The sequence below is a fragment of the Hordeum vulgare genome, chromosome 1H (genome assembly GCF_904849725.1).
Source record: "Hordeum vulgare subsp. vulgare chromosome 1H, MorexV3_pseudomolecules_assembly, whole genome shotgun sequence".
In the NCBI taxonomy this organism is placed as follows: domain Eukaryota; kingdom Viridiplantae; phylum Streptophyta; class Magnoliopsida; order Poales; family Poaceae; genus Hordeum; species Hordeum vulgare.
Genome location: NC_058518.1, coordinates 489,188,166 through 489,201,611, shown reverse-complemented (window position 1 = coordinate 489,201,611; position 13,446 = coordinate 489,188,166). Strand labels below are relative to the sequence as shown.

Sequence of the window (13,446 nt, the reverse complement as noted above, 5' to 3'; positions counted from 1 at the left end):
TCTGGCTTGCCTTGCCCGCTCGCTCCCACGCCCAGAACGAACGCTCTCGCTTTTGCATTATTAAGCGTCCCACACGTGCTCCCAGTGAGTGAGTGGGTGCCAAAGTTGAAGTAGCACCTCCTCCTACGCCAAATGGCAAGCGCCACCGCCACCGCCACGCTAGCCCAAAAAAATGATTTTCTCAACCGGCGGCAGGTCAGGTCAGGTGAGGTGAGGGTGAGGCCAGCGCGGTGACACGCAACAGAGACCAGACCAGATCCGGCCCTCCATCCTCGTCCACGTCGGTGCGTGGCGTTTCACCGACGCCGCCTCGCCCCCAATTCAATTCACCCGTCCGTCGGCAAGCCCGAGGCCGCAGGCGACGACGACGACGACGAGAGAGTGAGAGAGAGAGAGACCAGTGTTGGTGGGGCAGTGGGATTGGGAAGGAAGGAGGGAGGAACCGTCGTCTCGTCTGGTCTGGTCTGCCCATCCCCAGCCCACGACGCGCTTCCGTTCGGGAGGGAGGGAGGATCACATGCTCGCTCGCGGACGACGCGCACCTACCAATCCCGGAGCAGATCATCGTCCCCTCGCCGCCGCCGCCACCGCCACCGCAACCTCCACGGCGCCGCGCTCCTAATCCCCACCCACCCACCAGGATCGCGAGGGCGTTAAGTGGCCTCCCTCTGACCGAGCTCCTCCGCGGGCGGGCGGGCGGGCGGCTACGAAGAGGCATCGGCCCTCCGCGGATCTGATTGGGCCGCGCGCGATCTGGCCATCGCGGGGATGCGGGAGGCGGAGGAGGGGCGGAGGAGGCGATGAGCGGCGCCGCCTCGCTGGGGCTGCGCACGGGGAGCTGCGGCTCCCTGCCCGCGGCGGCCGCCGTCCCCGCCGGGAGGAAGGCCAGGGGCTGGGGCCTGCGCGCCGGCGCCGCCGCCGGGGACAAGGAGCGCCTGCAGCTGCTGCACCGCGCGCTGCGCCTCGTCGGCCGCCGCGGGGCCGGCCTGCTCCTGCTGCTCGCCGTCGCCTCCGCCGCGCTCTTCTGCTCCCTATTCGCCGTCGTCAAAGGTAATCCCCCAACACCCGCTGCCGCACCTTTTGCGCTCTCTGCCCGCAGCGAAATGTCCTGCAGCTTGTTCGGGTCACGCCGCTGCCGTTTGCCAAATTCGGATTGGTTTTCGGAATCTCATATGCATATATATGGTTTAAACAAATATAGTAGAATGTTGTCCGTGCAGATTGTGTGACCCTCCCCACGTCCTTGCTGCTCTTCCTCTCTGTCGTTTCACGCTCTAGGTAGCTGCTGTCCAATTCCGCTGCTACTGTTCTATCCATTTTGGTTCATGGTCTTGATAGTGGTCTCATGTCTGAAACATTTCCAGCAGGCAGGGTTTAGCTCCGCTGAGCTTTGTAGCTCCAGTCTTTTAGATGTCCTCACCACCTAGTAAGGGGATCTTTGAATTGCAGGGAATCGAAAACTTTGATGTCTCGTTACCATTGTAGTAGACAAATAATTGCCCTCGTAGAGGAATTGAAAATGTAGGAATAGAAAAACATAGATGCCTCGTTATTATCCTCTAGGAATTGAGAATTCCTAGAAGATTGCAAAACATAGGAATATAATAAAAGGTGCCTTTGGATGATGCACGCACAAGAGAAAACACAGGAATCTTGGAGGGTTGATGAGAGAGGGTAGAGAGAGACAAATGAATTGATCTCCAAATATGAAACTCTTTTGCTGTCAAAACCAGTACTAGGCACCTGCAGCCAATGTGTCACGCCTTTCTTAGAGAATATTCCAACATGTATCGTGCCCAAGAGTTAATAATTCAAAACAAATGCTTCTTTATAATATACAGAATAAATGCTCTCACAAAGTATGGTCACTGACCTTCGTTGTTTTGTTTTGCATGATGCTGTTTCAGATGACAATACTTCTTCAATTATCATTGCTAGCAACTACGAAGTCACGAATGCCATCCAGAATTCTGTATACCCCAGCACAACAAGGCCTCTGATGATGTCCAATGACCACAACAAATTCGAGCATCCAAATCGGCTTCATCTTTCACCTTCAAACTTTACAAATCATCCTTGTGAAGGTTTCGCGGTTCCTCCTATCCTGTTTGATAAGAAACGCACTGGGCCTCGACGTAAGCTTAGTTCTTTGCATTTGTTTTTCTACTTACCATCGCAAAACATTTTGTCCCAATCATGTACCTTGTCGTCTGACCTCTTCTCACCCTCCCTGTAGCATGCCCTGTTTGCTATGTGTCGGTAGATCAGGCATTTGCTCTGATGCCTCTACAAGCTTCTCCATCTCCTGTCCTTGAAAACTTAAAATACGCCTTGGAAGACAGCGTCACTGCAAATTTCTCAAATCCGGGCTCTGCATTTGGAGGGCATCTATCTCTGGAGCAGAGAAATAAATCTTTTGACATTACCGATTCGATGACTGTCCACTGTGGGTATGTTACATGCATCTGTTGTTCCAGAATTCCAGATTAAGTCCTTAGCTTATCCAAAAGATTAGTCTTTGAAATGTGAATATCGATCGACATTGTTTGTGCTGTTTTATCAGATTTGTTAGAGGAAAGAAACCTGGCCAAGGTACCGGATTTGACATCAGTGATGATGATCTGCTAGAAATGGAGCAATGCCGTGAGCTTGTTGTAGCTTCCGCCATTTTCGGTAACTAGCACTGTTGACTAATAGTTGTAATCTTTATTGCACTCAATTAGCTGCTCACAATTTGATACCGTTGTCCAGGGAATTATGATATGATTCAACATCCAAGGAATGTCAGTGAACTGTCAAAGGCAAATGCGTGTTTTTATATGTTTGTAGATGAAGAAACAATGGCTTATGTCAAGAATTCCAGCTCACTGTACAAAGATAATAAAGTTGGCTTATGGAGGCTAGTGGTTGTCCGAAACCTCCCTTATGAAGATCCAAGGCGCACGGGGAAGGTGCCTTTCTTATGAACAGTAACCTTTCCCACTTACTTTCTTATGAACAGTATGAACACATCATGTGCAATCCATGATAAATCAAATACTTAAGTCAAGTATTAACTCCCTAAATAAATGAAGTTAAGTCTGTGAGGTGATAGTATTTATGGCAAGCTTGTTGTGGGGCTACTGTGCAAAACATGCTCTTGAGCTATCTGTCTTCAGTTGGCTTATATTTTAACCAGTTTACAAGAAATTCATAATCTGATAAATTACTGATTTGCCTTTGCCTGGCTCTTTAAACCTTACCCCGTTTCAGTTTTGGGACCATTTTATAGCCTATAAGCTTGGTCGTTGAGACCACTTGTCATCATGCAAGAGCTTGTACGTTTATGTCCAAATGTCTAAATGAGTATTCTTCTAGGAGGTTTTAGGTCCAACGTTTTAAGTAGTTCAATTGAAGAAATTAATGTCTTACGACAAGGTTATCTGTATCTATACGTTGTTATGAGCATGTTGAATGACCAAATACTTTATTGGTGCAGATTCCCAAGCTTCTGCTCCATAGGCTATTTCCAAATGTAAGATTTTCAGTTTGGATAGACGCAAAGCTTCAGCTTGTTGTGGATCCTTATTTACTGCTTGAGAGGTATGCTTGATGTAATAAAGAGCTTGGTTTATTATGTGTTATTATTTCTTGGTGAGTCTGTTCTTAAGGAGAAAGCTTGTTGTGGATCCTTATTTTGCTGCTTGAGAGGTTTACTTGATGTAAAGAGCTTGATTTATTATATGTTATTTCTTGGTGGTCTTTTGTAAAGGAGAAAATTCTGCCAAATAGCTTTTTTTAACTAAAAATCTGCCAAATAGTTAGTCTTGTGTCAAACGTGGGCCTGGCATATTTAAATCAGTGGGGTTAGAGAATGACCCGATTTATCCTCATTGTAGTATGGAAATTTCATACATCCAACTGTTATCTTGCGTATCTTTTGTCCCGGTTGGGCCTGACTGTTTATTCTACTAATCAGGTTTCTGTGGAGAAAGGATTCTAGTTTTGCGATATCTCGGCACTACAGACGTTTTGATGTGTACGAAGAAGCAGAAGCTAATAAAGCTGCTGGAAAGTATGACAATGCATCAATCGATGAACAGATAGATTTTTACAGAAATGAGGGCCTAACACATTATTCTCCCGCCAAGCTTCCTATCACAAGTGGTCAGTGAACTCATCATCGGAGTCTAGCGCATGATTCATGAGCTGTTGGGTTTCATTCCCAGACATCAACCTTTTCCCTCTTGCATTGTGTGCAGACGTCCCGGAAGGCTGTGTGATCATCAGAGAACACGTCCCCATCTCGAACCTCTTCACATGTCTTTGGTTCAATGAAGTTGACCGTTTCACCGCCAGGGATCAAATCAGCTTCAGCACCGTCCGGGACAAAATAAGGTCTAAAGTCGGCTGGATGCCCCAGATGTTCCTGGACTGCGAGAGGCGCAACTTTGTTGTCCAGGTACTACATCCCAACCACCGAGCAACTTGGCCTATGCTATATTTTTTTCCCTACAGGCAGGCACAGCACACGGCCCACTTGTTAAGCTTACGGACATCTCTTTTGCCGTTGACATTTGGCCAGGCATACCACAGGGAGCTGCTAGAGCAGATGATCGCGTCCGGCAGGAACACGCCTCCGACCGCCGTCGAGCCATCGCGGAAAATCAGGCCGGGTGGCAGCAGGAGAGCTCCCCCGTCGAAGAAGCCTGTCGTGAAGCGGAAAAAGGAGAAGAAATCGAGCTCGCGGAGGCGGGTCCCGAAGCCGGTTACGTGGGCCATGGATGCTGTGTGACTGACGGAGGTTCACAGGGATGGACGGACTCCTGTCACTCTATCGATAGTTGGGCGTGGTCGTGTCGCAGCTGGTGCCGCTAGGGGAGGGAGGGAAAGAAAGGGGGAATGGAGGATTGTAATTTTTTGCCGGCCACGAAATAGAATTTGTTCATAGTCAATTCTTGATTGTTGTTGTAAATAACAGCGGAAAGCAGTATCATTCAATTGAGCCCGGCCCTTTTTTCTGTTTCTGATTGGAAAGCCAAGAAACAAAATGCGCGCACTGTACAATCTTTCTGTGCAGTGGTAAAAAAATGTAAAATTATGGTATGCGCCCACCGTGGGGCTCGAACCCACGACCACAAGGTTAAGAGCCTTGCGCTCTACCAACTGAGCTAGACGGGCTTGGTGCTGCTTCACTGAGCCAGCAGGTTGTGCAATGACAACAGCTACATTCACCATTTCCATGTCAAATAACTTAGGAGTTGATCACCCCAAAAAACTACTCCCTTAAATTAGTTGTCACAGATTTAGTGTAGTATTTTATACCAGGATTTTTCTATTGAAACAATCTCATCACACCCTTGCAGTCATCCGTGTACCACTCGAGTTACTACGTACTTAGGACGAGTTCAATGAAGTAGATCAGCCAAACTACGTACTTAGGACGAGTTCAATGAAGTAGATCAGCCAAACTACGTACTTAGGACGAGTTCAATGAAGTAGATCAGCCAAACTACGTACTTAGGACGAGTTCAATGAAGTAGATCAGCCAATGGACCAGCTCACCTCTGCGTCAAGCGTGCTTGTGAGGTGACTGTCACCGAAAGCTGGCTTACGGAGACACCGAGTTTCTTGATCAGCATCCTTTTAGCTGACTGCGCAGCGAATGCCTTTATATAAATAAATCTTTTAATTCCCTGCAAAAAAAACTCTCTGGATTCAGCTTCGCAGAGGTAGGTGAGCATCGTAGCGATATGTGAGGCTGGAGAATGAAACATTTTCTTCCGGCCCGGACATTTTTCTTGGGCGGTGGCAGTTTGGTTGTAAATATCCAAACACACCCTATTTGAACTTCTGGATTTGTCCTAAGTCAAACTTTCTTAAGTTTGACCAAGTTTGTATAAATAATTAATAACATCCACATCATCAAATGTACTATATGGTATGAAAACATACATTACGATGAACCTAATGGAGTTAATTTGGTGTTAAATATTGGTTTATATTTCTACAGACTTGCTCAAACCGAAATAAGTTTGAGTTAGGACAAACTTAGAGCTTCAAATATTTCGAAACGGAAGGAGTAGTACTGAAGCGCCTACATCAACGGTATAAATAGTACTCATATCTATTTGAACTTGCATAGGTTTTTTAGAATTAAGTCTGTCCTTGTAAACAAGGCTTGCATTTCGACCTACTTCACGGCTACACCAGTATAGCACACGAAGGCCACCTGTGTCGGACATTGGCAGTTTACCAACGTGCTACACTGTACAGCATCAGTTATTTTCCCAGCTTTTGCCTCAAAATATCAAAGCAAGAGCTCTTCCAACTGAGCTAGACAGGCATTTAGTCAGATTAACCGTATACTCCCTCTGTCTCATAATATAAGTTGTTTTTTGGCACTATCTCATAATATAAGACGTTTTCTGACACAACAATGTCAAAAAAACGTCTTATATTATGAGACAAAGGGAGTATTAAACATGCTTACATTCTTTGTAGCACATCTCGAAATGACATAAAGCACATAAACAATTCACCCACAAAAGCACCCGAGTTCCTTGTATCAAACAACCCCCTATGTGACTGGGATGAATCGACAGTTCAACGCTGTCCATGTCTACACAACAGTTCTGGCAGGAGTACGCAGTTTGGCATCGAAAAAATGCACAAGATAATCAGTGCAAAAATGCATATAGTGTGCTAGATCACTGCAGTTTTGGCTCCGGGCACTCATACATGATGATGTGCCATGATAGACCGTAGGGATGGGTTTCACTCCCCAATCCCACAGCTACTGCGCCAGAAAATAACAAGTGCCCTCCTGCTGCTAGACTGAATCATTCAGCCTCCTCGAGCATGTCGATGAATCTCCTTCCATCTGGCTTCTGGAAGACTGACCTGTCGAGGTGCAGCTCGTTGGTCGAGACCGCCTCGAATCTTGTCCAGAGCTCCTTCTTGAGAGTTGTTTCGCCGGCATGCCTTCCCTTCAGGTTGGTGCTTTCCAGGCCCTTCCAGGGAGTGCCAAGCAAGGCCCTGCTGCGCACTGCTGGGGTCTGGATGAGTTTGTCTTCTGAAAGTTCCTGCTTTCCCTTCAGGTCATTCTTGCTTTCCAGGCCTTTCCGAGGAGTACCAACCAAGGCCTTGCTATGCACTGATAGAGTTTGGATAGGATTGCAATCTGAAAGTTTCCGTCTTCCCTCCAGCTTATTATTTCTTTCCCAGCCTTCCCAAGGACTTTCTATCACGGATTTGTTATCCTTTGCTGGAAGGGGAACAGGCTTATCATCTGTTGGACTTGGATCCATTAGCACGCAGGTCTTGAGGGGTGACAGGAACCAATCAAGAGCCACATCAGCTTCTTCCATTCGGCGCCTGTCTCCGGCAGGTTGATTAAACCCATACATGTCTGGATACCTTGATGCCAGATCCTTCCCATCAGACAGCATCTCATCAGAGGTTCCAGATGGTGGTTTTTCACTCTCAGCTGCTCCAGCACTGATAATGCCATCCTTACTTGAGCCCTCTGATATCGGAGAGAACACATGTTGCTTACCTCGCAATGCTGTCTTCGGGCAAGGAGTAGGCAGTGGTGCTCTCCTGCTCTTCTGAATTGAGAAGCTAAGAGGTGAAAACAGATTGTCCTCTGATGAGCTTTTCTTTGCTTTTCTAGGATGAGGTGTTGAGACACCAGCCCTTGCTTCCATTCCTTTCACACTTTGCTCCAGATCAGGGCGGTTGTCATCAGAAATGGTTAGTTTCCAAACAGGTAAATTGGGAAGATTCAGCTCATCCATGCTGGCAGTTGTCTTCAACTGTGCTTTTGATGAAGTTGGGCACATGGATGAGCGTGCTTTTGATTTTGGCAGTGGTGTCAAGAGAAATAACTGCTTCCCACTGTCGACCATACATGCCCCAGTACGCCATGAAACAAGAGGTGAAGGCGAGACAATCAGATCGATCTCTGGTAAGTTGTTGCTGCTGCTGCAGACCAATTCTTGTGAAGGCGGTACTGCCGGGCCTGCTGGAGGTAAGATGCTGTTGCTAGGAAACAACTTGTCACTCCCTTTTGCAGCAGATTTTGAACAGGTTTCCATGGTGTGCTTGGAGGCATTTTCACTTTTGGCCGGAGAAGCTTTAAGCGCTAGCTTAAGTCTGGAAGACCATTGCTGCATAAGAACAAAAGCAGTGATAATTAGAGCTGAAACATAAAGGGCTCATGGTAAGGTCTATTTGGTTCAGAAAAAAATGAAAGATTTGATGACAATGCCCACCTTCAAAGAAGAATTAGTTTCCGATAAGAAGCAACTGAAGGATTCTATCTCTTGTTCCCCTCTTGTCGATATAGTCTCGCATTGGAGGGCACTGGAGACCAATTTGTCAATCTGATCCAAGGAGTAAAAACAGGAGAACATTGTAAGAATCGGCAGATTGGCAAGCCAAAGTCCAACAGCAAAGATCTATGTACAACATGACCGACAGAGGAATCAGCGAGTAACTAATCAGTTCCGAGGACAAACAAGCGACTAACGTTTTAATCCGCATAAAAAGGAATCGGCAAGTTACTAATCAATTCCAGGGCCAGAGCAAGTGACTAAAATTACAGCTCGCATGAATCAAATCCGCTGCCCCCAAATCGCCACGGAGGTCGGCCGGTACAGTATCATCGAGGAATACGAGATCCTAGCAGGATACCCCGAGCAACGGATCCCACCCAACCCCATCCAGAATAGCATCGGATCGGATCGGATGGATCCATGGCACCGCCTCAGGTCGAACGAATCACATTCACACAGCGCTTCACATCGCTACGCTAACCTGGGAGAAGAAGAAAAAAAAAAGGGGGTGCGAGGGTTTGGAGCGAATGGTGGAGGGGAAGGGGTCGACCTGGGAGACGAGGCCGGCGAGGTCGGAGCTGGCGAGGAGGAGGCGGTCGAGCGCCGGCTCGGCCGCGGCGGCGGCGGGGGCGGAGGGGGGAGCGGCGGCGGGCTTGCGGCGGAGGGATCCGGGCGGCGCCGGGTGGGGCGTCCTGTTGCCGGAGAGGAGGCGCAGTGGGCGGCGCCGCGCCGTCGACTTGGGTCCCTGGCTCTTCTGCATCGGATCGGATTGGATTGATTGATTGCTCGGAAGGAGGAGGGGTGGTGGCGGCCAACGGTCGGGAAGGGGGACGGGATTTGAACCCCCGTGCGGCTCGTGGGCGCCGGCGCCGCGGTTTCTAGAAGGAGCAGAGGCGGGGCACGCGGGGCCGTTGCTTTGAGATTCGTGCGGGCATTTGTGACCATTTCAAGATTTCAAGGTTTAGTATAACTACTACTCCCTCCGTTCACTTTTGTAACACCTTTTAGGCATTTATTACTGTATAAGACAACGCTCAAAACAGTTTAATTTCAGCTGCCTAAAAGGCCTTGCAAAAACGAACAGAGGGAGTAGCAAAAATGCCCGTGGGAGGAAGTCTAACCGACTTTTCAAGCGTTTTGCTAAAATGAAAATCGTAATTTATGATCCACATGAATTATTCCCGACGAGAAAGAGATTTGTCCTTTTAACCAAACCATTCTGTGAAACGATTAACAAATGTATGAAGTTCAGTTTGTGGCTTTTTGTTTGTAGTTCCGGTCTCATCTCCATGCCACAATCAGTTCAAAAGAAAGAAAGAAATGGTTTCTCAATGGGCCCAACATGCCAAGCGAGAGACAGATGGCGGGCGGACCTTTCTAGCACACGGACGAAAATATATACAAGGAGGAAGAAAAATTCGTTCCGTTACAAAACTATTAATGTCTTTTCTAGTTTAATTCCCACCTTTATTTTTTTATAAAACTAATGTAAGGGAGCCCTTAGAGCAACTCCAACGAGACGACTCATTTCGTACGTCGTCGTCCATTTGGGTCGACGCGAACGCAAAAATCGGCCCAACGCTTCGACCCAACGGACGCGCAACCGCTTGGCGTCCGCCTGACGATCCATTCCCGGCTCAATTTTGGGTCGGATTTGCGTCGGCGCGGACACGAGACGGACGCCCGCGCGCGCGCCTACTCCTCTCCCCGGGCCCGCAGGTCGGTGTCATCCACCGCCATTTCCCCCCAAAAACCCTCCTGCCCCACGCCTGCCATGGATGGCGACCTCGACCTCGACGCCACCGCCGGCCTAGCCTCCCTCGCCTCGTCCGACAAAGGCAAGCCTCGCGCATTCCGGAAGGCCGCCGCGCCGAAGCCGAACAAGGTGCTAACGCCCGAACGGCGGGCAAAGGAGTTGGCTTAGAGGAAGGACCGGAGGCACGCGGCGGGTGATGTCTACTGCGCAACCTTCTCCTTGTAGACGTTGTTGGGCCTCCAAGTACAAAGGTTTGTAAGACGGTAGCAATTTTCCCTCAAGTGGGTGACCAAAGGTTTATCAATCCGCGGGAGGCGTAGGATGAAGATGGTCTCTTTCAAGCAACCCTGTAATCAAATAACAAAGAGTCTCTTGTGTCCCCAACACACCCAATACAATGGTAAATTGTATAGGTGCACTAGTTCGGCAAAGAGATGGTGATACAAGTGCAATATGGATAGTAGATATATGTTTTTGTAATCTGAAATTATAAAAACAGCAAGGTAATTAATAATAAAAGTGAGCACGAACGGTATTGCAATGCGTGGAAACAAGACCTAGGGTTCATACTTTCACTAATGAAGTTCTCTCAACAATGATAACATAATTGGATCATATAACTAGCCCTCAACATGCAACAAAGTGTCACTCCAAAGTCACTAATAGCGGAGAACAAACGAAGAGATTATTGTCGGGTACGAAACCATCACAAAGTTATTCTTTCTGATCGATATATTCAAGAGTCCGTAGTAAAATAACGCGAAGCTATTCTTTACGTTCAATCTATCCTAGAGTTCGTACTAGAATAACACCTTAAGACACATATCAACCAAGATCCTAATGTCACCTAGATACTCCATTGTCACCTCAAGTATCCGTGGGCATGATTATACGATATGCATCACACAATCTCAGAATCATCTATTCAAACAACACATAGAACTTCAAAGAGTGCCCCGAAGTTTCTACCAGAGAGTCAAAACGTGTGCCAGCCCATATGCATAGGTTCCCGAGGTCACGAAACCCGCAAGTTGATCACCAAAACATACATCAAATACTCACATGAATATCCCATTGTCATCACAGATAGACACGTGCAAGACATACATCAAGTGTTCTTAAAGACTCAATCCGATAAAGTAACTTCAAAGGAAAAACTCAATTCATTACAAGAAGGGAGAGGAGAAGAACATCATAGGATCCAACTATAGTAGCAAAGCCCGTGGTACATCGAGATCATGACATCTCAAGAACACGAGAGAGAGAGATCAAACACATAGCTACTGGTACATACCCTCAGCCCCGAGGGAGAACTACTCCCTCCTCGTCATGGAGATCGTCGGGATGATGAAGATGGCCACCGGAGATGGATTCCCCCTCCGACAGGGTGCTGGAACGGGCTCCCGATTGGTTTTGGTGGCTACAGAGGCTTGCGGCGGCGGAACTCCCGATCTAGGTTTATTTATGGAGGTTTCTGTATTTATAAGACCAGATGGCATCGAGAACAAGTCAGGGGGACCCACGAGGGAGGGCTCGCCCAGGGGGTGGGCGCGCCTCCCTGGCTCGTGGCTTCCTCGGGACTCCTCTCTGGTATCTTTTTCTTTTGGTATTTTTGATATTTTTCATAAAAAATCACGGCGAAAGTTTTATTCCGTTTGGACTCCGTTTGATATTCCTATCTGAAAAAGGTCAAAAACAAGGAAAAAACAGAAACTAGCACTCGGCTCTAGGTCAATAGGTTAGTCCCGCAAATAATATAAAATAGCATATTCATGCATATAAAACATCCAAAGTTAATAATATAATAGCATGGAACGATAAAAATTATAGATACGTCGGAGACGTATCAGCGGGCGCGAGGGATGAAGCCATCGCGGCGGCCGCCACGCAGCAGCAGGTCACCAATGCCCGCGCCGCGGCGGCAACGAGAGAGGCGCTCTGCATGTTCGGGTTAAACCCTAGCAGGCACGGCCTCGTCAACGCTGCCATGCCCATCGCGGTCTGCACCGGCTCATCCGGCTTCCCTCGGACGCTGCTGCCCGACTCGCCCCGCGCGTCGGCTTGCAACACGGTGCCCGACTTCCACGTCTATCAGCAGGCCTCCCGCCTCTCGGGGGAGTGCTCGCCCGAGGTGAGCATGGTCGCGCCTTCCACGCCCGCGACCATCGACCTCAACGCCACACCGGTGGCCGGTGGCTCGTCATCCGGAGGCGCGAGGAAACGCGCGTGGCAGACGCAAGCCGACCAGTTGCGGGGCGCGCGTGGCATTGTATGTCAGCGCTGGCATGACGCTGGCATGAAACATGGCCGCTGGCATGATCGGTCACGGGTCCTTTTTTGATATGTTGATTGCGGACATGAAATGGGTCGGCGTGTTGGGCGCACTGCTAACCAAATCTAAAACAGGACGGACGCTGGGCGGGCAGCCGACCCAAACAGACAAAAGGCGGACAAATTTGTCGTCTGTTTGGATCGACCCGTTGGAGTTGCTCTTACAGTATAATTGGTGCAACAAACCCAAATTACAATTATCATGGCATTAGTTCTCAAAAACGTGCATGCCTTCGCCTTGCCTAGACACGGATCCACCTCCTCCTCGATGGACCATCCCAGTCGAGCACTCTAGCGGCTAAGCAAGAGGAGGTGGAGGAGATCTTCACCCCTGCCCTCCTCTCCTCGCCATCACAAGGATGACAAGATGACTACTTCGTCCTCCCCCTCCAAGTGAACGAAGATGGTGAGCTACCCATCTCCCCCTCTCTACCCCACATATGTGTTGGTTCAGTTTGGGTTTAATTTGTATGTACGTTGTAAGAGCATAATTTTCTTCAAATAGTTTTGATGGTTGATGAAAATATCTTTTGCGTACTGACCGTACGTATTAAGCTTTCAGAGATTAACAAGTGACACAAGATGCTTTTTTTCCCCTCAATGGTTAAAAGAGAGGATGGTTATTTTCTATCGGTTTAGTATTGTTAGTGGACTTGAGTCGTAGGAATATTCATACTATAAAGAGGGGGTCCGCATGTGGAAATGTTGGGTGGACACGTACACATTTGAACCCCTTCCTTTCCCGGTACTTTGGAGCTTCTGATCTCTCTTAGGTCATCAAAGTGGAAGTACCGCGCTATAAAATTTGGCCCCATTTCAAATGTAGGAACTGGAAATGTAGGAATAGAAAAAGCGCAGGAATTGGAATACCATGTATACTAAGTTCCCACATGAACCAAAACCACGGAAAAACTTCAAAATCGTCATTTGGATGACACGCGGGAAGTGTAAACACAGAGAGAAGAAACATCCAACCAAAATTCCTATGGAATGCAATCCATAAGAATTTTTCTCCAATCAAAATTCCTACGGAATGCTACA

General features: G+C 48.0%; 2 protein-coding genes and 1 non-coding gene across 3 annotated transcripts; 1 reads left to right on the top strand and 2 right to left on the bottom strand.

The window, feature by feature from the left end:
- The first annotated feature begins 785 nt into the window (after positions 1-785).
- On the top strand, positions 786-5,006 carry LOC123448670 (probable hexosyltransferase MUCI70). The gene is made up of 9 exons (XM_045125638.1): positions 786-1,050; positions 1,908-2,135; positions 2,237-2,450; positions 2,564-2,673; positions 2,752-2,951; positions 3,479-3,582; positions 3,959-4,146; positions 4,242-4,441; positions 4,565-5,006. The coding sequence occupies exons 1-9, from the start codon at positions 801-803 to the stop codon at positions 4,772-4,774; spliced, it is 1,704 nt and encodes a 567-aa protein (XP_044981573.1). The 5' UTR covers positions 786-800; the 3' UTR covers positions 4,775-5,006.
- Positions 5,007-5,087: 81 nt separating this feature from the next.
- Positions 5,088-5,160, bottom strand: TRNAK-CUU. Its single transcript has one exon. It is a non-coding gene; the product is annotated as a tRNA-Lys (tRNA).
- A 1,335-nt stretch (positions 5,161-6,495) lies between these two features.
- LOC123417655 lies at positions 6,496-9,159 on the bottom strand. Its single transcript, XM_045106915.1, has 3 exons — positions 8,869-9,159; positions 8,256-8,366; positions 6,496-8,150 (listed from the first exon to the last, which is right to left on the bottom strand). Exons 1-3 carry the CDS (start codon positions 9,076-9,078, stop codon positions 6,822-6,824), a joined length of 1,650 nt encoding a protein of 549 aa, XP_044962850.1. The 5' UTR covers positions 9,079-9,159; the 3' UTR covers positions 6,496-6,821.
- Between the last annotated feature and the right edge of the window lie 4,287 nt (positions 9,160-13,446).

What these genes read in the sequence shown, in the direction of transcription:
- LOC123448670 (XM_045125638.1), top strand. Translation starts at nt 801, where the DNA reads ATGAGCGGCGCCGCCTCGCTGGGGCTGCGCACGGGGAGCTGCGGCTCC. An exon ending in TCGATGACTGTCCACTGTGG is followed by an intron (nt 2,451 to 2,563) that starts GTATGTTACATG and finishes CTGTTTTATCAG; the next exon opens with ATTTGTTAGAGGAAAGAAAC. An exon ending in CCTTATTTACTGCTTGAGAG is followed by an intron (nt 3,583 to 3,958) that starts GTATGCTTGATG and finishes TCTACTAATCAG; the next exon opens with GTTTCTGTGGAGAAAGGATT.
- LOC123417655 (XM_045106915.1), bottom strand. Translation starts at nt 9,078, where the DNA reads ATGCAGAAGAGCCAGGGACCCAAGTCGACGGCGCGGCGCCGCCCACTG. An exon ending in TCGCCGGCCTCGTCTCCCAG is followed by an intron (nt 8,367 to 8,868) that starts GTCGACCCCTTC and finishes TCCTTGGATCAG; the next exon opens with ATTGACAAATTGGTCTCCAG. An exon ending in AAACTAATTCTTCTTTGAAG is followed by an intron (nt 8,151 to 8,255) that starts GTGGGCATTGTC and finishes GTTCTTATGCAG; the next exon opens with CAATGGTCTTCCAGACTTAA.